Source organism: Leptinotarsa decemlineata, unplaced genomic scaffold (assembly GCF_025532065.1).
Source record: "Leptinotarsa decemlineata unplaced genomic scaffold, Ldec_3_MD MMD2_P_RNA_scaffold_7, whole genome shotgun sequence".
Lineage (NCBI taxonomy): Eukaryota > Metazoa > Arthropoda > Insecta > Coleoptera > Chrysomelidae > Leptinotarsa > Leptinotarsa decemlineata.
In genome coordinates, this window is record NW_027412534.1 from 112,822 (window position 1) to 140,335 (window position 27,514).

At 32.8% G+C, this 27,514-nt stretch overlaps 1 protein-coding gene across 3 annotated transcripts in view; it reads left to right on the forward strand.

Moving 5' to 3' along the window:
• Positions 1 to 23,214, forward strand: part of LOC111516111 (Equilibrative nucleoside transporter 2) — a 62,548-nt gene extending 39,334 nt beyond the window's left edge. For all 3 annotated transcript variants that reach the window (XM_074170139.1, XM_074170140.1, XM_074170141.1), the window contains 8 exons: positions 6,554 to 6,786; positions 10,290 to 10,429; positions 10,712 to 10,857; positions 14,879 to 15,111; positions 15,168 to 15,348; positions 18,551 to 18,672; positions 18,735 to 18,937; positions 22,191 to 23,214. In XM_074170139.1, coding sequence (XP_074026240.1) covers positions 6,554 to 6,786; positions 10,290 to 10,429; positions 10,712 to 10,857; positions 14,879 to 15,111; positions 15,168 to 15,348; positions 18,551 to 18,672; positions 18,735 to 18,937; positions 22,191 to 22,317 — 1,385 coding nt within the window. In that variant the 3' untranslated portion in view covers positions 22,318 to 23,214. The remainder of the gene's footprint in view (positions 1 to 6,553; positions 6,787 to 10,289; positions 10,430 to 10,711; positions 10,858 to 14,878; positions 15,112 to 15,167; positions 15,349 to 18,550; positions 18,673 to 18,734; positions 18,938 to 22,190) is intronic.
• Positions 23,215 to 27,514: the final 4,300 nt, after the last annotated feature.

The following is a 27,514-nucleotide window of genomic DNA, read 5'->3' on the forward strand; positions in this document are numbered from 1 at the left end:
ACGAGCTGTCACTTGTCATAGGGTCCCATTTAAAATTTTTGGTCACAGTGGCCTTGTGACGTCATTTATGACTATTGCGTCACCTGTTATGACCAGTTAAGAAGCCTACATCCGTTTATTTCCACACTCCAAATTTCATTATTATAAGTATACCCGTTCAAAAGATACGAGGGGGGGAGGGGACTTTTGACTAGCACTGTATATGGAATTAGGAAGTATGAACATGTGTCCCACAAGCTTGCGGAACTGAACTGGTTTAACATGAAAGATAGGTTCAAATTTCATTCATTATGTTTATTTAATAAAATTATATTATAGAGAAATCCGCCTTATTTATATCGTAAAATAACATCCAGGACAGACGTACACAACATAAATTTGAGAAACAAAAATGTAATCACATGTCCACAACACAAGACCGCAATTTTCCAGAGAAGTTTTTCGTATTCGATTTTTCATCTTTATAATTTTATTCCCGATTCGCTAAAACACCATAGTAATTTATATAAATTCAAAAAAGAGCTTAAAAGTTTCCTGCAAGTTAACACATTCTGATGCAGTTCCGTTTCGTATACCCCTTTTTTTTTCTATAATCTGTGTTCCACAAGTAGTCATTTTTCGTTATCTCTCATACAACTTTCTTTTTTTCCACTTGGTTATTGGTGGTGAATATTCAGGTGACCCAACAAATGACAATTGTCAAATGCCAAAAAATTGTGAAATAAAAATTTTGGTTTTAGGATTAGTTAGGTTAGTTTTCAAGTTATAATATGCTTATTTAAAATAGCAAGGGTTGAGTGGTGAACTCCCCCTTGAGATTTTTGTGTAACAAGATGAATATCATGCATTTTATTTTTCATTGAAAATAAAGACATTATTTTTTCACCGTAGTGTGCGCTGGTCAGGCCCTATCTCCCGAAGCCCCGATACATTCGGGAGGGCGCGCCAGCATAATCAACCAATGACCACTCCCCACACCGTGGGGTAAGTGATCATTGGGTCCGAGAATCATGTGCCCTGAGCAAACGCAGTGAGCCAAGAATGACAGCCTTCTGCATCTGTGCGGCTAAGATTTCTGCCTTAGTGCGGCAAGCCGGTATGATTTTAAGATTCGAGAGTAAAGAAGACATCATTCCACCAAGGACTCCAATAATCAGAACAACCATCTTGACAGAGTGATCTGGATAGAGTCTGCGGAGTTCGAAGAGAAAATCTCGATATTTTATCCATTTTTCCTCCTCTTTTCTGACGATATTCGTCTCGCCAGGAGCTGAAAACTCCACGACAAATATCGTTTTGGTCTGGTGGTCGAGAAGGACTACATCAGGCTTATTAGCTTGTATGAGCCTGAGGGTGGGGAACGAATAGTTCCAATAAATTCGGCACTTCTCGTTCCCCACAACGGATTCAATATCCCCCGGAGCGTAGGGCAACACCGGTGTCTCGTCAATACCGTAAGAATGCCGTAGATGGTAATATAGCACTCTTAGGGCCGTATTATGTCGATGGATATAGGCCGAGACCGCATATGCTGGACATGCTGATAGCAAATGCATTAGGGTCTCGGGCGCCTCGCGGCAGGCCCTGCACCTTGTGTCAGGAACCTCTATACCCATCACGCGACTGCGGTAGACTAAGGTGTTGAAGACACCATCCTGGCAAGCCATGATGAACCCCTCAGTTTCCGACTTCAGCCCACTCGACCTGAGAAAAGCGAACGTCAGGCGCTTTGATAAGCCAAGGTCTTCAATATTATTGAAGAAGACCCCATGCATTGGCTTATCCCTGTGTCTCCGCAGAAGTGAGGTGATCTCTGCGGCTTTTATCTGAGCTTTTTGCTGAACGGGTTCCAACTCGGTGACAGAGTTGTAGTCACCTCGTTCAGAGTCGAAAACTATACCGAGTTCATCAGCTGCTCGAGCAGCTGCCCTAAGGAGAAATGCTCCAATTCCTGCTCTCTCATGGTCACGGACCATGCAGAGAAGGGTATCCGAACTCCTGACGACTTTACAGGCTGTATCCAGTACCATTCTGTCATGTAGACACTCCAAACTCAAAAGTCCACAACCTCGCTGTTGTCGGGGGAAGTACAACCTTGGAACGGACGATTTGGGATGCAAACTCCTATAGAGATGCATCATTTTTCGGGTCCTTACGTCGAGTTGATACAGCTCCTCCCGAGTCCACTTCATTACTCCAAACGAGTAGAGTAAGATTGGAACGGCAAGCATATTTGTTGCAGCAACTTTGTTCTTCCCCGACAGTTCCGATGACCAGATCTGTCGAAGTTTGTGCTGATACTTGCCGCGGTGAGAGTTTTTCACTGCAGTTACCTCTTGTGAGTGGCGTTGTTCCACCCCGAGGTAAGTATACGTCTCTCCGGCATCCAGATGGTGTAGGATGCTTCCATCTACAAGCTGCACATCCTCTCCGTAGTCCCCGCATCGTCCTCTTTTGAGATGAACCATTGCACATTTGTCTATCCCGAATTTCATACCGATAGCATGCGTGTACTCTTCCACCACCCTCAAGGACTGATAGAGATCCTTCTCTCCAGAGGTATAAAGTTTAAGATCATCCATATAAAACAGATGGGTGACCTTGTGCCTCCGGTTTCCGGGGGTGCCACAGTTATACCCTCGAGTGTTTCTGAGCGCAACGGATAATGGCAATAGTGAGATGCAGAATAGAAGGGGACTGAGGGAATCACCCTGAAATACACCCCTTCTGAAAGTGACCCACCCTGTTTGGACTCTTGCTTGACCAGATGTTATGGTGAAGCGAGTTCGCCAAAGTGGTATCAGTTGTTCAATGCATCTCGCTATGTTGTCGGGTACCGCAAGGCATCTGAGCAAATGCAAGATGAGCTCATGCGAAATTGTATCAAATGCCTTACGGTAATCGATCCAGGCCATAGAGAGGTTACGCTTATATTGTATCGAGTCCTGCGTTACACATCTATCGATGAGCAGGTTCTCTTTACATCCAGCGACTCCTCTCTTCGACCCTCTCTGCTCATATATCTGTTCGAACACTCGGTCAACTGCGGTGAGTATTCGTGTGTATAAGATGCTTGTAAACAACTTATAACACGAATTCAAGCATGTTATCGGTCTGTATTATCTGTATTATTATTATTATTATTATTATTATTATTATAATACAATGATAAGATTTTACAGCTTTCTTTTCTCAGATGTAATTCGAAAAAATAGCGATCCTACGAAAAAATTGATGGATAACAAAATTGTAGGGAATTTGATTTGAAACAACTTTGTCCATCACAATTTTTCTAGTGAAGTTGAAAATAAACGAGTTATTCAATAAACAAAAATCACCCGTTGAATTCAAGATGACGCAATGGGTCTGCCACCCCAGGGAAGTTAAATTAAGACTGCTAGTGTCCCCCTCAAAGATTTCCGAAAGAAAATTGCCATTAAAAATGTTTGCGTTGTCAAATCCTAAATCGACTGGGGTATTACTGAATTCTCCTAGAGGCGTGAGACTCCTGATGCCGGACCTGCCTTTTCCCATTTTTCTGAATGTCAAATATAGAATTGAAATGAATTAAAAATTTGACAGTTTTGTTAAAAGTATCATAAGACGTTAGGTAAACACAAGAAAATGGTCGGGGTATTTCTGTTAACTCACATCTCCATGATCTCCATTTATTTCTACATAATTATTTGATATCACATATAATTTTGAAGATATTAATTTTTGTCCTCCAAGATAAAGTAGAGTAAAAGTTTGCAGTAGTAGTAACTAAATATTCTTTTATGTACCTTTACTTACCGTAACATTACTAACAAATGATAGTAACACCTCTTGTGAGGACGATGTTTTACCTGTGTAGTTCAACTAGTAACTTAAGTAACGTGATCTGATTGATTTTAATAAAAAAAACTAAAGTCAAACTATAGTCCGTTCATAATTTGTCGATAGCACAAAATGAGGGCCTAAGTCATAAAACGGTCGTAAAACTCGTAAAATCATAGGCGGAGGTTCCTGAGGTGTTTATAATTTTGTGCAGTGCGTGAGTAACTTTTTTTCATATTCCTACAAACATATACGTACCTTTCGTTCCTGCTTGTTTTGTTTGATTGCTTACGATGGCTTCGTCATCATCATCAACATCATCAAGTTTTACACCGGTACTGTTGCGTACAGTCAGTAAGTCTGTCTATTCACCAAGAGAGAAGACTATTGTTTTGAACGTTCACGATGCTCTGGTTTCTCAGAATCCCACAAACACTGTTCAGAACATAATCAAGAGTTGTGCCAACATGACGGGCGTAGGGGAGTCAACAATATATAGGTTCCTATCAGAAAGAAAAAAAAAGGTATAGCTAACCCAAATACAAACGAATACTTAAAGAGGGGGAGAAAACCTATTGAAATTGATGAATTTGCCAAAAATGGTATTCGAAGGAAAATTCACGAATTTTTTTACAAAAAAGAAATACCCAACTTAAACAAAATTTTACAAGAAGTTAGAGACGACCCGGATTTGCCTCATGTCGGACGAACCAAATTGTGGCAAGTTTTAAAAGAATTAAATTTCCGGTGGGAGAAATCAGACCGAAAATCACTTTTGATTGACCGGGAAGAGATAATATGTTGGAGAAGAAAGTATCTAAGATCTATACGAAAATTTCGGGCTGAAGGAAGGCCAATTTACTATCAGGACGAAACGTGGGTAAACGCAGGTCATACTCTCACAAAAATTTGGACAGATAAAAATATATCAAGCTCCAGGCAAGCCTTTATGGAAGGTTGGTCTACTGGTATTTCCCCACCCTCTGTTAAAGGCAGTAGATTGATAGTTTCTCACATTGGCAGTGAAAAAGGATTTGCTGAGCATGGTTTGTTGGAATTTGAATCCAAAAGCACAAAAGACTATCACGAGGAGATGACAGCTGATGTTTTCGAAGAGTATTTTGAGCAGATGATTGAACATATACCACCAAACTCAATTATAGTATTAGATAATGCACCTTATCATTCACGACTAGTTGAAAGACTTCCAACGACTGCGTGGAAGAAACAGGATATCATTGGCTGGCTGCGGAATAAGTCCCTGCCTTACGAAGATGGAATGATTAAAGCAGAACTTTTAAAAATTGCCCGGCAACACAAATCTAAGTTCAAGAAATACGTAGTTGACAAAATGGCGGAAAGACGAAACATCACAGTCCTTAGACTTCCACCCTACCACTGCGAATTAAATCCAATTGAACTCATTTGGGCACAAATGAAAAGCTATGTGGCTAGAAAAAATACGTCATATAAAATACAAGCTGTACGTGAATTGTTATATGAGTCTTTACAACATATTACAGAACAAAATTGGCGAGATGCAGTAAGACATGCAATAGAAGAAGAACAAAAAATGTGGGATCTTGACAATATAATTGATGCGACCGTAGAGACACAACCGCTAATTATTAACCTGCAAGACGACTCGGATTCCGAAGATGATCCTGTTTATTTTGAATTTGAATAGTTTTGTAAGTAATCGTAGTTTATATCATTTAAAAATAGGTATTAATTAAATAAATGTATCTTTTACAAATTGCAAGTAACTTATTATTTTTGAATAAAATAAAGAAATTTTTTTACAATAAAAATACAGTTTATAGTACCTACAGTTTAAGAATATCAATATATTTATTTATTTAAAGTAACTAATGTTTTAATCATATACTCTACGACACTGGTCACTCATTTCCACTCAAAATACCTACATAATCGGATTAAAAGTTTTATAGCTGTATTGTATTTCTTCAGATACAAGGTGGGTTAGTCGAAAACATCTTAAACTGCCAGTTTTAGTTTGGTTTTTGTTATTATATCATATTAGCTGTCCTCTCTGTATTTCAGTTCTCTAATGAGGGTCAAACTTGCAGTGAGCTATCAACAAATTATGAACGGACTATAAGTAATTCGAGTGTTTAAATCTCGCGACAAGTTTTCACATCATAAAAGTTGTGTAATGACTTTATAATTTAGTAAATAGTAAAAATTTCAGAGGAAAAGATTGCTCAAATTCATATCGTGCAGCACTGAGACTAAATCTTATAATTTAATTAAACTCGAATGTTTTTATTCACAATTGAATTTTGTAAAGTCATTGGGAAATGAATAGGTTTAATGTAATTTAAATCTTATTTTTTTAGGGCGTAAATAATAGCTTGTTTTAATTTTTTTTTTTAATAAATTTATTTTATAATTATTTTCATGAATTTCTTGATGAATTTTAAAAGTGATCCACCAGGGTTTTACTAGACATTAATTTCTCAATTACATACTACTGATAATGTCGGGGTTATCAATTTGCACTCTCATAATGACTGAGATAGAAATATTCTCATTTCAAACACTACAAAATGAAAAATTGACGGTAGTGGATAATGCCACAATGTCCTTTTAAGTTATCGCCTGCAACGGATGTAAACAACAAAATGAATTTGAAATTGTTTGTGAACACTTCAGATAAATAAAGTTTGGTTGGTTTTCGTATCGGCCAGTAATAACATTACTTGTTTTCAAGGGAAAGAAGAAGTAAACGAAAGATCCCGCCTGCAGCAGCCGGTGAAACTGCAGCCCTCTTGGGAAGAAAATAATTTAGCTGAAGACGAACTGAATTTCAAAAGTTTAACCATGGATGATGCGAGTTTGCAATTGAATACTCCTCCGGATAGGTACCATTTGGTCTATATTACTTTTCTCATACATGGTATTGGAGTATTGATGCCTTGGAATATGTTTATCACTGCCATTGATGTAAGTACATCAGACAATTGTTCTTATAAATTTGTCAAATCACAGTACTCTAAATAAAAATTGAGCGATTGATAACTATGTTGTTGATAATAAAATCAAATCTGAGTGATTGTCAGCAAATGAATTTGTTGTAATTCTAATCTTTGCCATGCGGAGTCTTTAATTTTTTTTTAAATTCAGTTTGCAACAGGAAATAGGATTAAAATCTGTCTTTCAGCTGGCGATTTGTCTTCTACAACACTTTTTTTATAAATTGATGGATGTAGCCGTTACTACGTGGTAGGAGATCATAATGAAAAGAGAAACGAAAATTTCTATGTTTTTTACCAACACAATACAAACCAATACAATAATTGAAAAATGTTTATTAAATCAAGTTTTTTATTCTGTAGATGAATATTTTTTGCACTAAATTCAGACTCTACAGATATGTGTATGTCCCTCGTTTGTGATATGAATATTGTAACGAATTAAAAAATTAACTGTCTTAAACAAATTTATTTTTAACAATATTTCACTATCACAACTAATTTATGTACAACACTTAGCAACTAACGCTTAATTTATCTTCACAGTTAGATTTCTTTCTTTAAACGCACGATTCACTTTCTAAGTACAGACTTACACCCCCTATAGTCTGGTTCACATGTACTCGATTTAGCTCTTTTTGGTGACATTTTTCAGCCCTGTTCAAAAATTACGACCAAGGTGTCATTCGATTCGTATTTTTGCCTAGAAAGTTTAAGGGAAGGTCCGAAAACGCGCCGATAAAAATTACAAAAGTTATAAACAATTATGTGAAAAAAAATGGGGCTTTAGTTTTTTCTTAATATCTCGGAAAATTTTCAAAATTTTGGAAATTTGAAGAAAGATTTGAAAAGATCAATGAATTTGCGTAAAAAAAATCCCGACTCCGAAACTGTATCTCGATTATTTATAATTTTTACAGAGCCCTGAAAATAGAGCCAAAAGCGGGTAGTCTGACTTCCGCGCGCCTTTCGTCACTCTGACATAAAAACAAAAAAAAATTATTTGAACATATTAAATGTAAATATTAAGGAATGAAAAAATTCATGTAATGTTGGGATACATCAATAAACAATAATCCGCAGTCAAAAAATGTTTATCCCAATTTTAACGTTAATTATAAGTTTGTTAATTAATAACTTTTTCTGAATTGAAAGGTAATATAAAAATCCTTATAATTATTAAGCTAAAACCCTGGAATTTTTTTCCTTTGGTGAAGTTATCCTTAATAGGCAAATAAATAGATTACCGTTGCCAAATTAAAAAAATTGTTATTTTCTATATTTTTATTAACAATTGAAAATTATACTTTTATAAAAAATACATTACATTTTTTTTTTTATTGTTGCAATGTCTCATGGCTAAAAACTAATTAATATATATTTTTTTATTTTTCACAGCTATTGTTAATAAGTTTATTATAAACAAATACATTGGTTACAAGCAATTCCAAAATTTTTTTTTTATTATGTTGATTGAAAAAAAAAACATGATTTTTGGAAAAAAAATGGTTTCTTGGAAAAATTTCTTTGTTGCTAAAAAATACGTTTATTAATTAATAATCGTTTTTTGCAACTAAATATTAAAATTAAGGAACCGTTTTTTTTTAATCATAAATTCTATTGTTCTTTAAGGCTTTGAAAAAACTTTTCTTTTATTCTTTTTTTAATTGTTTATTTAAAAAAAAATGTTATAAACAATTTTTTTTTTATTTTTTTTTTCAATACTTTGTTCTATAAACAAATGTAACTATGTATTTTTTTTAATATCACAATATTAAAAGTTTTATAAAAAATAGAATAAATTAAAAAAAAACACATATTTACTTTCATTATAGAACAAAGTATTGAAAAAAAAAATAAAAAAAAATTTGTTTATAACATTTTTTTTTAAATAAACAATTAAAAAAAGAATAAAAGAAAAGTTTTTTCAAAGCCTTAAAGAACAATAGAATTTATGATCAAAAAAAAACGGTTCCTTAATTTTAATATTTAGTTGCAAAAAACGATTATTAATTAATAAACGTATTTTTTAGCAACAAAGAAATTTTTCCAAGAAACAATTTTTTTTCCAAAAATCATGTTTTTTTTTTCAATCAACATAATAAAAAAAAAAATTTTGGAATTGCTTGTAACCAATGTATTTGTTTATAATAAACTTATTAACAATAGCTGTGAAAAATAAAAAAATATATATTAATTAGTTTTTAGCCATGAGACATTGAAACAATGAAAAAAATGTAATGTATTTTTTATAAAAGTATAATTTTCAATTGTTAATAAAAAAATAGAAAATAACAACTTTTTTATTTTGGCAACGGTAATCTATTTTTTCGCCTATTAAGGATAACTTCACCAAAGGAAAAAAATGCCAGGGTTTTAGTTTAATAATTATAGGGATTTATATATTAACTTTCAATTCAGAAAAAGTTATTAATTAACAAATTTATAATTAACGTTAAAATTGGGATAAACATTTTTTTACTGTGGATTATTGTTTATTGATGTATCCCAACATTACATGAATTCTTTCATTCCTTAATATTTACATTTAATATGTTTAAATGATTTTTTTTTGTTTTTATGTCAGAGTGACGAAAGGCGCGCGGAAGCCAGACTACCCGCTTTTGGCTCTATTTTCAGGGCTCTGTAAAAATTATAAATAATCGAGATACAGTTTCGGAAGTAGGGACTTTTTTTACGGAAATTCATTGATCTTTTCAAATCTTTTTTCAAATTTCCAAAATTTTGACAATTTTCCGAGATATTAAGAAAAAACTGAAGCCCCATTTTTTTATCACTTAATTGTTTATAACTTTTGTAATTTTTATCGGCGCGTTTTCGGACCTTTCCTTAAACTTTCTAGGCAAAAATACGAATCACGCGTAATTTTTGGACAGGGCTGAAAAATGTAAAAAAAAGTACATGTGAACTAGACTACTAGGGACGGGAGGCCGGCTTTATATAGCGGCAACGATCACTGCAGATCCCTCTCGTCATTTCGACACTCATCTAGAATTGTCGTTGCGGTTCGTCGACCGCATTCTTTTCGCGATGAGTCATATGTTCGGTCGCTGAGATATCGGTCAGGGCCGGCTTCAGATTCATTACAATATTATAAACTTGAATTCAGCCTAGGTATTATTTTTACTTTTAGGACATTGACTAATCCTATACAAATTATTTTGTCATACCGTCTTACTCAGCTCTCAGAAATGATCTTCAAGGTAATGACATCAGCAGTAGCTCCAAAAGTTTCAAATTGTTTTAACTTTCCAGAAAAGCACTCTGATCATTAAGAGTGCTCATGGGTGTATCCAGATGATATTTGTGCTCGACAATTCACCCGAAAATTAGTTATTTTTTCAAATGACTCTTTGAATCTGTTATACTTATTGAAAAATATATTTATTTCAGTAATGGTTCTGTGAGGCAAAAATCTACGCATACCAAGTAATCGTTTTCTTTTCTTTTCAGTATTTTACGAAATATAAGTTGGGAAAGACGTACATAGGATTTGTATTTCCATATGCAGCTAATTTTATGCAATTGCTAACGTTCTCAGCGCAAGTTCCTAGCCTGTTATTCAGTTGGATGAATATTTTTGTACAAATGGGGTAAGTTGAGAAATCAAATGTATCACTACTATTATCTTTTCAATTTCTGTATAGCCCAAAACAAGTATGTGTTTCATTTTTGAAATTATTTCGAATTCTTGTTATTCTTCATGTTCGAAATGTGTTTACTTACAATATAGGTATTTTTTGCCATCATTTTCAATTTTCATAGAAATTATGTTTAAATACATTAAACTCAAACACAGATTAATCAGAAACTGATTTATTCTTCTTTTTTGTCATTTCACTGAAGGGATAAATACATATTTTTATTGATTTCAGAGGCAATCTCACAACCAGAATTGTGTGGAGTATTGGTGTAGAAGTTGTTATGTTTCTTATAACGGTTATTATAGCCATGTGTGATACAAGTGCAATACCGTATGGATTTTTTTGGATTACAATGATATGTGTTGTTCTGATAAATAGTAAGTTTGAAATTACTTTCATTCTATTATTCAACCGAAATGAAAATTTTTTAGGGCATGTTAAGAATATGAGTCATATTTGTCAGAGTAGTTGATTTATTTTTCCAATGCACTCCATAAGTTTTTTGTCAGTAATTTTTTGAAGAGAAATTAAGTTTGGTTTTCTTATATTTTTTTCAATCACATGGCTAATGACCAAAGCAGTCTATGCCGTTGACATCGGAAGTAAATACCACACATAGAAACTGATGAGAATATTTTCAATGGGGAATGTTCCTCAATTTGGGTTATTACAGCAAATGCAAGTTTGAACAAAAAAAAGTTGAGTTTAATTCGTGAGTTTTTCAAATTCACTTCAAAAGTATTCAGGTTGATGTTTCAAATGTTGGGTTTTAATTTTTAAAGGAATTTGTTTCTAATTCAAATATTGGCAACAGCGCCTATATCAAGTTGAAATAATTCATACGTACCTACATATTCTACTTTAAAAAATGTAAAATTATCTTTATGAATCAACAACTAAGGCAAAATATAAATTATAGTTCAATACCACCTCCAGAAGCCACATAAACAACAGTTGTTTTGTTATTTATATAGAGGAAGATAGGTTAGGTGCACAAAATATCATATGTCACAGAATGTCTCGGAACTCGGAACATAAGTAAACAGAACAGCATGCCTCTGAAATATGTCATCTTTGTTTGTCTCATACAGGTAACAGATTCATTGTCCTTTATTAGCTATAACCGATGTTGCCAAATGGTGAAATAGAAACGAATCCCTTTAAATGTTGAATGCATTATTTCATTCCTCTTTTTTGAGTATTTAAATAATTTTTTAAAGAAAAACGTTGAAATGATAAGTTTAAAATGCGTTGTTTTAGAGCTCTTTTATGAAAACTACTTGATTTTCGTCAGGAGGAACATTCACCATTCTCAAATCCAGAAAAAAATTTGAGCTAATGTTTCATTCAAATGTCAAAACGTCATCAAGTTTTGTTAAATTTCAGAAAAATTACGTATACCAATTATATTAGGGTCTTACAAAAATGGAACTTTATAGGTAGTTATTATTTGAGTGGCGATGTTTTTCAAAAGTAAACTTTCCCATATTGTGAAAGAGGAGAAAAACAGTTCAAATCCTAATATCACTGACGAAAATTTATCTAAATGAACGTGGATTGATAATTGCTATGTTATTCACAACCAACTATCAAATTTCTACTTTTCTACAAACACCCAAGAAAACGATACTCAATGAGGTACAGGACATATACAAAATTCTATGTTCCTCCTGCTCCAGAACCTACATCGGTCAGACCAACAGAAGAGTCTCCAACAGAGCCTACGAACATGAGATTGCTGTCAGTAAATCAGATCTAGCCGCATCCCTCATCATTGTGAAACAGTCCACACAATAAACTTCGGAAACACCAAAACCATTGATCAATTGGTTATTTCGTGGCCGAGATTTTCAGTGTTACTATCTTCATTTGGGTTTGAAGGCCATCGTAGTATGGAACTGCATCCTTTAAAAGTGTTTTGCTTGTTTCACGATTTGGATGTTGGTATATCAGTTGGCTCATGCCATGCAATTCTTTCGGAAATTTCGAATACGAAGCGTATGACAGCGAAGTTCATTCCAAATTGCTGAATTTTGACTAAAAAAAACCGTCACAATACGAGTAGCAATACAAAGAAAACGTCCGGTATTGTGGAAAAACAATTCATGGCTTTTGCATTACAATAACGCACCTGCTCACTCTTCATTCGTAATTTTTTGGTCATAAACAACACCGTAATCATGTCTCAGCCACCGTATTCACCAGATTTGGCCCCCTGTGACTTTTTTCTGTTTCCAAGATTGAAGAGGCCCATGAAAGGACGGCGTTTTGCGACGGTTGAGGAGATAAAAACGGAATCGCAGAGAGAGCTAAAGGTCATACCAAAAGAGCATATCGGTAGTGCTTCGAAGATTGGAAAAAACTCTGGCATAAGTGTATAATATCTGAGGGGAACTACTTTGAAAGGCCCAAATAGAAATTGATGAATAAATAGATAATTTTTTTGAGGAAAATGAAAATTCATCTTACTTTTTGGACAGCGTACATATTCAAATAGAGATTCTTTCACTAAATAGCTTTTGCATGTATATCAGTATAATAATAACGAATAATTAAGTTGTTTTCTTGGAAATATAAACTTTTTATTGTTAATGATGCCTTTTTTTTAAATGGGGAATGTTTCTCCTGACGCTCTAAAACAACGCATTTTAAACTTATCATTTCAACCTTATTCTTTAAAAAATTATCTAAATACTTGAAAAAGGGAAATGAAATAATGCATTCAACTTTTAAAGGGATTCGTTTCTATTTCACCATTTGGCAACATCGGTTATAGCTAATAAAGGACAATGAATCTGTTACCTGTATGAGACAAACAAAGATGACATATTTCAGAGGCGTGCTGTTCTGTTTACTTATGTTCCGAGTTCCGAGACGTTCTGTGACATATGAAATTTTGTGCACCTAACCTATCTTCCTCTATATGAATAAATAACAAAACAACTGTTGTTTATGTGGCTTGTGGAGGTGGTATTGAACTATAAATTATAATTTGCCTTAATTGTTGATTTATAAAGATAATTTTCCTTTTTTACTGTTTCACAATGATGAGGGATACGACTAGATCTGATTTACTGACAGCAATCTCATGTTCGTAGGCTCTGTTGGAGACTCTTCTGTTGGTCTGACCGATGTAGGTTCTGGAGCAGGAGGAACATAATATTTTGTATATGTCCTGTGTCTCATTGAATATCGTGTTCTTGGGTGTTCGTGGAAAAGTGGAAATTTGATAGTTGGTTGTGAATAACGTAGCAATTATCAATCCACGTTCATTAAATAAATTTTCGTCAGTGATATTAGGATTTAAACTGTTTTTCTCCTCTTTCACAATATGGGAAAGTTTACTTTTGAAAAACATCGCCACTCAAATAATAATTACTTATAAAGTTCCATTTTTGTAAGACCCTAATATAATTGGTATACGTAATTTTCCTGAAATTTAACAAACCTTGATGACGTTTTGACATTTGAATGAAACACTAGCTCAAATTTTTTTTCTGGATTTGAGAATGGTGAATGTTCCTCCTGACGAAAATCAAGTAGTTTTCATAAAAGAGCTCTAAAACAACGCATTTTAAACTTATCATTTCAACCTTTTTCTTTAAAAAATGATTTGAATACTTGAAAAAGAGAAATGAAATAATTCATTTAACATTTAAAGGGATTAGTTTCTAATTCACCATTTGGCAACATCGGCAATAGCTAATAAAGGACAATGAATCTGTTACCTGTACGAGACAAACAAAGATGACATATTTCAGAGGCGTGCTGTTCTGTTTACTTATGTTCCGAGTTCCGAGACATTCTATGACATATGACATTTTGTGCACCTAACCTATCTTCCTCTATATAAATAAATAACAAAACAACTGTTGTTTATGTGGTTTGTGGAGGTGGTATTGAACTATAATTAATATTTTGCCTTACTTATTGATTTATAAAGATAATTTTCCTTTTTTAAAGTAGAATATCTAGGTACGTATAAATTATTTCAACTTGATATAAATTATTTCAACTTGATATAGGCGCCAATATGTGAATTAGAAACAAATCCCTACAAAAATCAAAACCCAACATTTGAAACATCAATTTGAATACTTTTCGAAGTGAATTTGAAAAACTCATGAATTAAACTCAACTTTATTTTGTTCAAACTTGCATTTGCTGTAATAACCCAAATTGAGAAATATTCCCCATTGTATTCATAAATATATACAAAAATTCGTAATTCACAACACAGAATATATAAATATATGTCACTTATGTATGATTGAAATAAATGTCCATGCAATAATTATTTTGATTCTAATTAGATTATGATCACAGCATGATAAAGAAACTCATATTTGTTTCACAATTTCAACATCTAACAAATTCATCAATAATTCAACGTTTCAGTCGCAAATGGAATATATCAGAACACTATTTTCGGAATGGCTGCGAAACTACCTGGAAAATACACAGGTGCTGTGATATTGGGGTCGAACATTAGTGGCACCTTCACTGCCCTTGTTAGTTTATTTTCTTCTTCGATAACGCCTAATGCAAGAATGGCTGCCATTTACTATTTCATAACATCGCTGTTTGTGCTGTTGATTTGTTTTGATACATACTTTGCCTTACCACTGAATGTAAGTATCATATTATCATTATAAGCGTTTTGTGTGTATCGTTCGAAATTTTTCAGAGATATTATAGACACTATGAGCTGAAGGAGAAAAAGGAAATACAGAAACAGAGACAAGTTGGTAGAGGTGCAAAAGAAAGAGTTCCTTATCTGTATATTTTGAAAAAATGTTTTCCTCAATTGTTGAACGTGTTTTTGGTATTTTTCGTTACTTTAGCAATCTTTCCAGCAGTGCATTCTGGTAAGTTTTATTCTAGTAGTTTTACCATTAAAATATTTGTTTTTCGTGTACAGAATAGCTCATATAATAAATCTAAAGACTATCGAGGAGAGATAAATAATTATAAGAAAATAAATATTTCAAATCAAATCAAAATATGCTTTATTGTCCAAGAATAAATCTTATTGACAAAGCGTGTTATATAGAATGGATAGTAAGTATAAATATGAAACCTATATATATATATATATATATATATATATATATATATATATATATATAAGTAATATACATACAAACATAAATATAAATCAAATGTAAATATAAATACATAAATATAGAAATAAATACAATTATAAACATACATAAATAACAAAACAACTGTTAATTATGTGGCTTGTGGAGGTGGTATTGAACTATAATTTATATTTTGCCTTAATTGTTGATTTATAAACATTTTTTTCCTTTTTTAAAGTAGAATATCTAGGTATGTATAAATTATTTCAACTTGATATATTTCAACAATTATAAACATAAAAAATATAAATATAATCATGGTCTTAGTCATAAAGTCGAGGTGAAATATACTTTAAAATCGAAATTAATATCTTATAAATAGAGTATTAAAACTAAGACTAACTAACAATTACCAATCAATGGGTATGATGGTATGTCAATAAAAATAAGTACGAACACATAAAACATATATATGTACATACATTTTAAGAATGATAAAAGCAAAGTTGATACAAGTTACGGTAAGAATTATAAGCTACAAACATTACAAACTCAGGGCTTTTCAGGACTAAGTCAACATAATACTCCTGTATACTGTAGAATGCCTTTTTCACAAGTGCATTTTTAAAGGTCTTTCGAAATAATGGATAGTTTGTAATATTCTTAAAGAGACTAGGTAAATGGTTATATAACTTTTTAATTTCAAATATAATGGAATTTTTAGTTGAAAACGTTGTAGGTTTAGGCAGATGAATATTATCATTTTGTCTTGTATTATACACTGTTTCTTTAGATATTTTGGTCTTGTGCATTAGGCAGACCGTTTCTAAAGATGAAGAGTGGTTTGCAGTGGTCCCTAGGTTTACTTTTAGAAATGTATCTAATTGCTCTTTTCTGAGACACAAAAATTGAATTCATCAACTGGTTCTTTCCAAATCCCCACACTCGACCCAATAAATCCAGCTTCTTAACAAAGATGATTAGTTTGTATGGTGAGTGGTCTCTGATACGGCTCTGCCGTACTCTTACCATCTGATCTTCACAAAAAACTTCCTGCATATGCAATTGGCAATATAACTGAAAGAGTCGACCTTCAATTCTGGAACGGCCACACTTGCAGATTCCTGCACTGACGCTTGTCGGATATAATCCAACGCCCTTCGTGGTATCAGCCAGGGGAGTAGTTGTTTTCTGATAGGCGTCAGCCCATTCAACCTACTGTGTAGGTATATCGAGACTTGCTTGAACGTTTAAAGTTCATTTGCTTTAGATTTGTTTACTGCCAGTCTTCAAGCATAACCCATTGACTAATAAGAAAGTTTTTCTTCCTTATGCAGAGGAATCGGGCAAATTACGGATGTGCAGTTGGTTAGTACCTCATCCCCTAGATGGAGTGACATTTTGTGATGTTCGCTCCAACTTCGGAAGAGGAATGAAATACTCTGAAAGAATTCCGATTTCCAATTAAGGGATATCATTGACTTTACGTCGATGATGGTCACTATCTTGCACTGACGAGTGGCTAATGAGCCCGAAACCGGTCTGCAAGTGTGCCCGTTTCAGAATTGAAGGTCGACTCTTTCAGTTGTACTGCAAACTGCATACACAGGAAATTTTCTGTGAAGATTTCTGCACTGACGCCTGTCGGATATAATCCAACGCTCTTCGTGGTATTAGCCAGGGGAGTAGTTGTTTTCTGATAGGCGTCAGTCCATTAAACCTACTGTGTAGGTATATTCGAGACTGGCTTGAACGTTTAAAGTTCATTTGCTTTAGATTCATTTATGAACCAACAACTATCTGCTCTTAATATTTCCTTCACCCGGAGGAGGCAGTTCGTAGTTGACAGTTGGAGGCATAAAGTCAGAGGTCATTTCCATGTAAGTGCCTTCTTTTTTGAGGACACGTTCAGCTACAGCTAATTTGTCGGTTTGTCGACAATTTCTTTTGTGTTCAAAGAGAAGGGTACCTTTACTTTATTTCGTGGTTCCAATGTAGGCCGACCTACAGCTACAAGGAATTCGGTATACCTCAGGTGTTTGCTAAAGGTTTTCTCTGGGATCCTTAGCTGACCTTAGATTTTCTCTGATGGTTTTTGTTGGCCTATATATTGGTTTCACATCGTGTTTTCAAATCAATTCTACTATTATTTGAAGAATCTAAGGCCCTGTTTATATTTGCTTCTTTCATAACCAAATTCCAGTCGGCATCTCTAGCAGATGAACTGAATCTCAGAAAATCAGCATTTTTGTAATTGTAACGATTATCGTTGTTTATCCAGGGTTTTTTAAAATATATTCTCCAATTGGGAGGATAATACTCAAAGCAGGGTGATACTGATATTTACTCAAAAAAGTTGCAGAATCTCTAGTTACTTTACAGTGACCGCTATAATTAAACTTCTATAATATCATCTTATTAAGTAAACTGTTCAATGAAGATGCATATTGTTAATTAATAATTACCTAGCTTTTTCAATAATTCACTTCAAGATTTATTTTCCTAGAATCATTTATTTTTTTACAATACTTCCTCATTTTTATAAATTTTTATATTAATATTTAATAATTTCCCAAATTCACCCGCGGAGGCTTATTTTCGGCGTTAAATTAAAATTATTAGTAATTGAGATGGAGTTTCGGGAGTTGAGACTTTTTTTGTAAATTTCCTCTTCAAGGAACTTTTTTAAATTTTTTAATTCTTTATAGTTTTTGAAATATTAGCAAAAACTAAGTACTTTTTTTACATCTTGATTTGTTTATAACTTTTGCATTTTTTATTTGCTAAAAAAAACGTTTTAGCACGTTTTTCTAGATATCATTCTGAATTGAATGAACCATGTATTTTTCCGAACATATCTATATTTTTCACCGTTTTCAACTTGGAAGCTTGACTATATTGCTTAAGTTATAGTAAAATTACAGAATATTTTTGAAAATTATATAAAAATATTGTAAATTTATAATAATTATTCAATTTTTTACAGGAATCAAGCCCTATGACAAAAATTTCTTCATCCCTGAAAAATATTATACAAGTATAACGTGTTTCATAACCTTCAATGTGTTTGCCATGATCGGTAGCTGGCTTCCAAGTTATTTCGTATGGGTGAGTTGGCAACTTTTCCAAATTTATTCAATTTAACTGATTCAATCTATAATGGGTTTCAGCCTGGACCAAAATTTTTGTGGATACCCGTCTCATTGAGACTTTTATACATCCCGTTTTATTTATTATGTAATTATCTTGTGGATGGACAAGTGAGAATTTTACCAGTTCTGATTTCCAATGATTGGGTTTATTGGATAGTCGCAGTTACTATGGCATTGTCTAGCGGATATTTCAGTTCACTGGGGATGATGTATACGCCAAGGTAAAGTTTTATTTTATGCTGATTTAGTTTTATTCAATGGGGAATGTTTCTCCCGACGAAAATCAAGTAGTTTTCATAAAAGAGCTCTAAAACAACGCATTTTGAACTTATCATTTCAATCTTTTTCTTTAAAAAATCATTTAAATACTCAAAAAAGGGGAATGAAATAATGCATTCAACATTTGAAGGGATTCGTTTTTATTTCACCATTTGGCAACATCGGTTATAGCTAATAAAGGACAATGAATCTGTTTCCTGTATGAGACAAACAAAGATGACATATTTCAGAGGCGTGCTGTTCTGTTTACTTATGTTCCGAGTTCCGAGACATTCTGTGACATATGACATTTTTTGCACCTAACCTATCTTCCTATATATAAATAAATAACAAAACAACTGTTGTTTATGTGGCTTGTGGAGGTGGTATTGAACTATCATATATAAGTATTTTGCCTCAATTGTTGATTTATAAAGATAATTTTCCTTTTTAAAAGTAGAATATCCAGGTACGTATAAATTATTTCAACTTGATATAGGCGCTGTTGCCAATATGTGAATTAGAAACAAATCCCTTTAAAAATTAAAACCCAACATTTGAAACATCAACTTGAATACTTTTGAAGTGAATTTGAAAATCTCATGAATTAAACTCAACTTTATTTTGTTCAAACTTGCATTTGTTGTAATAACCCAAATTGAGGAACATTCCTTATACAGAAACCACCAACATTTTGTATGTTCCGTGTGATTTTTTTACATTTTTCATGTGATTTTTCAAAAAATTACTTTATTCGTAAGAGTGTTTGGCAGGGTGAGTCCGTGAGTAGTTGTTGAAAAGAAACTTGTTGATTTTTATTTTTAAATAGACATTTAGGAATGTAATTTATAACCTCAACTCCACTCGAAACAAAAATACAGTCCAAACAGTGGACTGCAAAAAAGGGGAAATCGGCTCTAAAAAAAGCAAAAACTGTTTTTCCGGCTGGGAAAGTGATGGCTACTGTTTTTTAAGATAGTCATGGAGTTATTTCAGTCGATTATTTGATTAAGGCTTTCGCGGCCGAGAAGATCAATCGATTATCTTCATAAAGAAAAAACCATCACAGGAGCATACTACGCATCATTTATTGACAAGCTGAAGGCAGAACTTACGAAAAAACGGCCACATTTGCCAAAAAAGAAAATCCTGTTTCACCAAGACAACGCAAGGTCTCACACCTCAGTGTTTGTCATGACGAAAAACCACGAATTATGGTTTGAACTGTTTGATCATCCGTCTTACTCACCAGATCTAGTCCCATGCGATTTTTTTTTGTTTACTCATCTAAAAGTTGCGCTCGGAGGACAGATATTTTCGTCAAACGAATAGGCAATCACCTTCGTGAACAATTATTTTGCAGAGAAAAACGCCGACTATTTGGACGGGTTATAGAGGTGGGAACATCGCTGGGAGTTGAAAGGATCCAATGTGGGAATATTTTTTTAAAAATATGAAAAAATGTCTTGTAACTTTGTTAGTTTGGAAACTTTTGAAACTACCCTCGTAAATATGGAAAAAAACATACTGAGAATAATAAAACAAATGAAAATATGTCAATTTATTTCAAAATATATTCTTTTGGATGTGTCTTGAATTTCGTATAATTCATTTTATTCACATTGTTAGGTTTTTTATTATATAAATTAGCTCCATCATGAAAAATACATTTTTGACCAAATTTGTTTTTGTGTAGTTGTAAAACTATATTTTGAATTTGCCGTCTATTATGATCATGAATTGAATTTATTTCGTCGAAACATAGTACTAAATCTTTCTTATTATTATCAACATTATAAATGAACATACATATTTTGAAATGGTATATTTCCATAATATCAAATAGTTGGGGTTTATACAGATTGCTGGTCTTTTCTCTGTGATTCAGCTTATATATAAATTTTATAAATTTATTTTGTAACTGTTGTAAAAAGGTTTTAGATGAGAAGAATTAGCTTTTGCCCAAACTTATGTTAGGCATTAAAAATTCGAATAAACAAATAATATTTCAGAAAGGATGAAAAGACAAAAAAGTATATATACATATAAAATTATTAAAACAACGATAAAAATAAAATAAAAACAACAATAAAAATTAATTGGCGCTCCGGGGCGACTTCATTGATTCCAGTGGCGCATTTGCTTTTTCAGCTGCAGGAAAACCCGGAAAAACCTGCAGCACCACATCATCTGAAGATCTTGATCTAACAATGTCCTCTCTCTCATAAAACAAAATGTAGGGTGTCTCCAGAGGCTCCAATAAATTCAATGCATCGCCAGAACACTTGGTGATACGACTGTAGTCAAACTTAAACCACCCCGTTTCGTCTTTGATCAAGGCGTAATAATGACCAAATTCAACGCTAGAACCACAGTGAATAATGACTGCATGAATATTATAATAGTGTTCTGCTAGATTGAAGTGTTCATCTATTTCGAACCTTCCAAAGAGTTTCTTGCTTCCGTTAGAGGTTGAGTCTTGTTTGTTCAACATTGACTGGAGCCTCAGCTATACTTGTTTCCTTATAACAGTCAGTTAGTTTGGCGTATGTTTGGCAATACAGTCGATCATCACCTGTTAAAAATTCCAATTTCAGATGATTTAACAAAAAGCTTTGCACGGACTGGTTATTAGTCATATTAGGAAAAGCTAGATGAAGTTCCAGAAATTCAATGAAATTCCAGAAAATGTTTTCAAATACTTGAAAGGAATAATAATCCTTATTTTATGAGATATACCTACAAGAGGTGCAATTTTTTTCTGAGTTGACTTATATGTGATCCAGATATAAACCTAAAAATTTTACTTCAACATTAACTAAAAATTCCATAATATTTGAGAGTCGGGAGATATTCAGTCATCTACCATTTGAAAAGTCAGTTTTCTAAGTCTGTGAAAGAATTTTTATGCAATCTAGAGCCTTATACTATATATGAATATTTTAAGAGACCACTTTGAATTTTATTTTATTAATACTGTACTTATATGTGCATGTAAAATGTTTTATTCAAATTTTGTATCTTATTACCCTTTGCAATTTTGTTTACTGATGTATTTCTCGGACAAAGTATTTCTTTTACCTTTTATAAAGGTTTATATTACTATAGAAATAAATGAATATCTATCATCTATCTATCTATTCAAAATTGCACATGAGCATAATGTTATTTATGTCTTGGAACATCTGAAGATAGTGTCATTATGTCTTGTTGTAGGATGGTGGAGGAAAGGTTCGCTACAACAGCTGGTATGTTTGCTGCCGCTGCTCTGGTGACAGGTATATTTTCTGGTATCCTGACATCATTTCTGTGGCCTTGGATAATAACGCATGTAGGTAACTAGCAGAAGTGTCTGGTGTATGACACAGAAAAAGAATTCGCCATTAGATTCAATTTATGAAATGTTTTTTCTGGTCATATACCCTCGTTATTTTCGTCATGAGCAGTACATTGACTAGAAGTAGAAAATCAAGAAACGCAATCATCCAATCATCGTTCTTCCAATGAAGTTGGATTAGTTTTTGGTTACAATTCATCGTCATGAATCTTTGTGAGTTGTTTTTTTCGTTTATTGTTAATGACACATTTGAGTACCAAATATTTTGTTATAATGTTATGCTTAAAATGTTTTCGACTTGTTAGTTCCTAGTTTTTACATCATATTTGAATTCAACATTATTACAGTTTATAGTATATACGAAGTCAATTTGAACGAATATTACTGGAGTTTTATCCCAACACTAAACCGTTATTTCCAACACCTCGACACGTGTTTCGATCACCAATTGGTCATCTTCACTAGGAAGATTAAATAATTCAAGTGGCATGAAAACTAAGTAGTTACCGAATGCCGGCAGTTTCTTTGTATGGCATGGGCGGCGTGATATAATTTTTTGTCAAATCATTATTTTTATGTAGGAGGTTTTATATGGTATTTATTAACTAGTAAATTTATCAGACCCAGTAGATTAATCTTTGACTTCGTATAGACTATACAATAATTTTTAATGTCTTAGATTTTTTTTTGTTGAATGTTATTGGGAAAAACTTGAACGTTCAATTTGATAATAATTGCTAAAAAGCAGGAAAACGAACAACTTTCATCAGTTCGGACTTCCATTATCTAATATAATATAAATTGATTTGAAAACCCTGAAAAATCGGTTGATCTTATTGATATACCGAAAATAACAATTTTATTAAACAAAAAACTGAAATTACAAAGAAATAACATACAAGCAACAACCAAACAAATAAAAAATTTGAATATTAATAAAAGCTGAAAAATAAAAATGAAAAATTATTAACAAGGAAAGAAAAAAAACTATTATATAATATATATATATATATATATATATATATATATATTATATAATATATATATATATATATATATATATTATATATATATATATATATATATATATATATATATATATATATATATATATATATATATATATATTAAATTTTACAAAAAGGATTTGAAGCTTTATATCTTCTATTAATTATCTTTCGAGCCAACTGTCGCTTTCGACAGTTGGCTCGCAGATAATTAATAGAAGATATAAAGCTTCAAATCCTTTTTGTAAAATTTAATATTGAAATACTGAAAATAAAGGAAAATTAGTTGCATCATTAAAAATATATATATATAGATATATATATATATATATATATATATATATATATATATATATATATATATATATATATATATATATATATATATATATGATGAGCTGTTTTCTCGGGTTTCGCTCCGTGTTCTGTGTATTTTCTCCCCATAAGGATTATTTGGCAGCCGCCAAGACCACACGGAAACAACAAAAAACTCGAGATACACCGGTCATAACAACCACACTACCATATATTGCAGGAACAACAGATAAAATCAGTAGAATTCTTCACCGACATAACATATCAACTTCGTTCGTACCAGAACGAACAATAAGGTCCATGCTTCGTAATCCCAAGGATCAGATAGCACTGGAATCACAAGGAGTGTATGAAGTACCATGCCATGATTGTGACAGGACTTACATCGGCCAGACCAACAGACGAATCAACATTCGCAAAGATGAACACAAACTAGCAGTGAAGGGAAAAGTCACCACGTCTTCTCTCTTCCAACACGTACTTCAAACAGGACATAACATCAATTTCGACAACACAAAAATGCTAGCAAGCAACGAAAACTTTTACTCACGAACAATCAGAGAGGCAATCGAAATTGAAAAACGACCTAATAATATGAACAAGAGGGATGATGCGCAAAGATTACCATCAACATGGAGATCCGTTTTATCACTTCGCACAAGCAATCAGACCGCTCAACTTCAGAGGCAAAACTCGGTACATGACAATACAGGTACAATAACAGAGACAGGAGAGGCAGCTCAGGTAATAAGACCAAAACAGGTAGTCGAACAAACACAGGTAGTGGCAGCAACGCAGGTAAAGGGAAACATCCATCACTATAAATTGAGACACAGAGTTCGAAGTAATCAGTCTAGTTGTAAAAACCAGACATCACCAGAAGATGGCAAATGAGACTTTGCCGAAACGTTGTGAAAATAATCCTTATGGGGAGAAAATACACAGAACACGGAGCGAAACCCGAGAAAACAGCTCATCATACTTTATCCGTGAGAATCTTCGAGTTAACATATATATATATATATATATATATATATATATATATATATATATATATATAATATAATATAAAAATATATTATAAAATTATAATTTTTATTTTTCAGCTTTTAATAATATTTAAATTTTTTATTTGTTTGGTTGTTGTTTATATGTTATTTCTTTGTAATTTCAGTTTTTTGTTTAATAAAATTGTTATTTTCGAGTAACCTTATTAATTTTTAATTGTTTTTTTCAGGGTTTTAAAATCAATTTATATTATATTAGACAATGGAAGTCCGAACTGATGAAATACACCACGAAACATTCTCAAGCACCTTCAAACAAAACGAACAAACATTCACCTAAATTACCAAGTTTGTTTTTAGTGCTTTATAAGTTATATGTAAAGGGTAGTGTGATGTGTAACTACTTTTGTTAGCGCCAAAGAAAAAGCAAAGCTCTAAATAACAAATTCAAAATAACTTTTAGCAATTATACCAAGGGCTGAGTATCTGGTTTAAGGTGGAGTCATGAAAAACGAACAATTTTTCTGATAATACTCAGTATTTTGTTTTTGATGGAAAAAAACCTTCTATATCTCTCTGATACGTTTGCTGATAGTATAGTAGAAAAAAGCAGGCAGGAATTCCATGAAGCATGGAAAATGAAATATACTGCTTTCCTTATATTATTGCTTTCAAACTACTTCAATTTTTCATGACTCATCCTTAGCCTTTTGTATACAATGTTGAAAATAAATGGACGTTATTGAACTTTTTACCATAAATTTTGTGATACATTCATTATTTACACTTTTTCACTGTATCAATACCTCAAGTTTTTTTTTCTGATTCTGCATGGCTTTTTATATTTTTTTCTATACTTATGAAACAATAAAATTTAGTTAATTTTAATGCAACTATTTTGTGCTACAATTGACAATCTTTCCTTTATTATTGTAAAAGACTGAAGCAGTGAATATAAGTGTATGTATACACATATACATACTCCCACGTGTATGTGTATACATACTCCCATATATGTAAGTATGGATATATTTTGTAAGATTGATATAATTGGAATTTGGTGTTGGTAGAATCAACTCAGAGCTATATGGGCAAAATAATGACTTTTCCATATTCGTATTGATTACATTTTACAATAGAGAAGTTGAAAGAAAAGAAGTTTTTTGAATCAAAAATTATCTCCGATAACAGAGTCCTTTTCTTGTTTTTAGTAGAAGATTACAGTCGGTTCTCAGCCCCACCCCACCACTATGACGTTAATAATAGCATTGACCTTGGCTGACGTCACACGACGTTGAGTGACGTCACACGACCTTGAGCTATATGCAAGGCCATATGACTTTAATCAGAGGATTGATCGTGAGATTCGAGTCAATGAGCTATGTACATGAAATATGACCTTGGGCGTGGGGTTTGACTTTGAACATGGAATTTTACCTTGATATTGGGGGGTAGAATACAAGATGAAGTCAGGGTTTGACATTGTCCTTCATGTATAACTACGTACAAGTTTGTACAGAGTAAACACACACGTCTGCATAGCACGAAGATCCACCAACTAATGACCTTCCTGTTATCAAATTGGACGCGTGAGCGTAAGATGAGAATACGTTTCAAATGGGACCTAAATTGGTAGTATTACTAAAGCATTTTAAAATCTTATTGCAAATATTACATTTGAAATTTTTTCGACCGATTTTATTAGAACGTTCCCAAACTGAAGAAATTGTCTTTGGACCTGGTCTCATTTCTCGGTTAATATAAATCAAACTAATGGCAGCACGACTTTGTACCTGGAACAGTGATTCGTATCTGATCTGAATCTGTGAAAGCGTGAACAACTATTTCATTGTCAATACTTATTTAGTGATTCCCCTGCACATTGCGAGTGATTTATAGTTCGAATGATGATTTGATTATTCATATAATTCGATTCTGCCCATTACTACAACTGTCTGTTCGTATTGCCTTCTGTTAGGGCATCGAGTTGGGACGTCAGGTGGCTGTAGTGGGACGCTACCTCTGGGTAGCGTCCTTCTATGAGCGTATCGAGATGGAAGTGGTAGGGTTGTCTGTGACATCATTTTGAACCGTTCCCAAAAACTAGCGAGCGTTCGTTATATCAGTTTACATCAAGCACGTTGGTAAAAACGTATTTGAAAACATGTATTTACGTGATTGTGGTGAATTTTTCGTTGTTATAAATAATCTTTGTCAGCATCAACTACAGAATTGCCATCAGTGAAGTGAGTGGGATTAGATGATGGTGCTGCTGTTGCAACACCTACGTTCACATGTAATTTTTGTAATGTGAGGATTCACGTAACGCAAGTGAATTTTCACAAGAGGAGGCTACAGCATAAGAATAATTCATATATTGAATTAAGTGATGGTGTTTAAATTGTAAAGAGTGCCTTCTATTGTCGGATTACAACATACAGGGTGCAGAGTTCGATTATTTACACCGTAAACGAAACCACTGAGATATCTTATCGACTCACAGATGGAACTCAACTTGGAATTTAATTGCGATGTGTGTTTCCCAATTTGATATATTTTGTTCGTTGACAAACCCAAGAAATTATTTTTTTTTTCAATCATGATGCTGACTGTCCATTTGTTTCAACACAAAGATATTCTGATTTAAGGTTTGGAATGAATTCAAGCAAATTTCTGAACCATTCAGCTGCAGTACGTTTTCAGTATACTGTTCATTCATTTCATTCGATACATCAATCAATGATGGTTGTATCTTTTGATATGATCCTAATTACTTTCGTGAAATTGCATAAACCGTTTTATATAAAAATAAATAAAATTCATTCATTTGAATATCGCGAGAAAATAATTTACATACAACTTCAAATTATATTT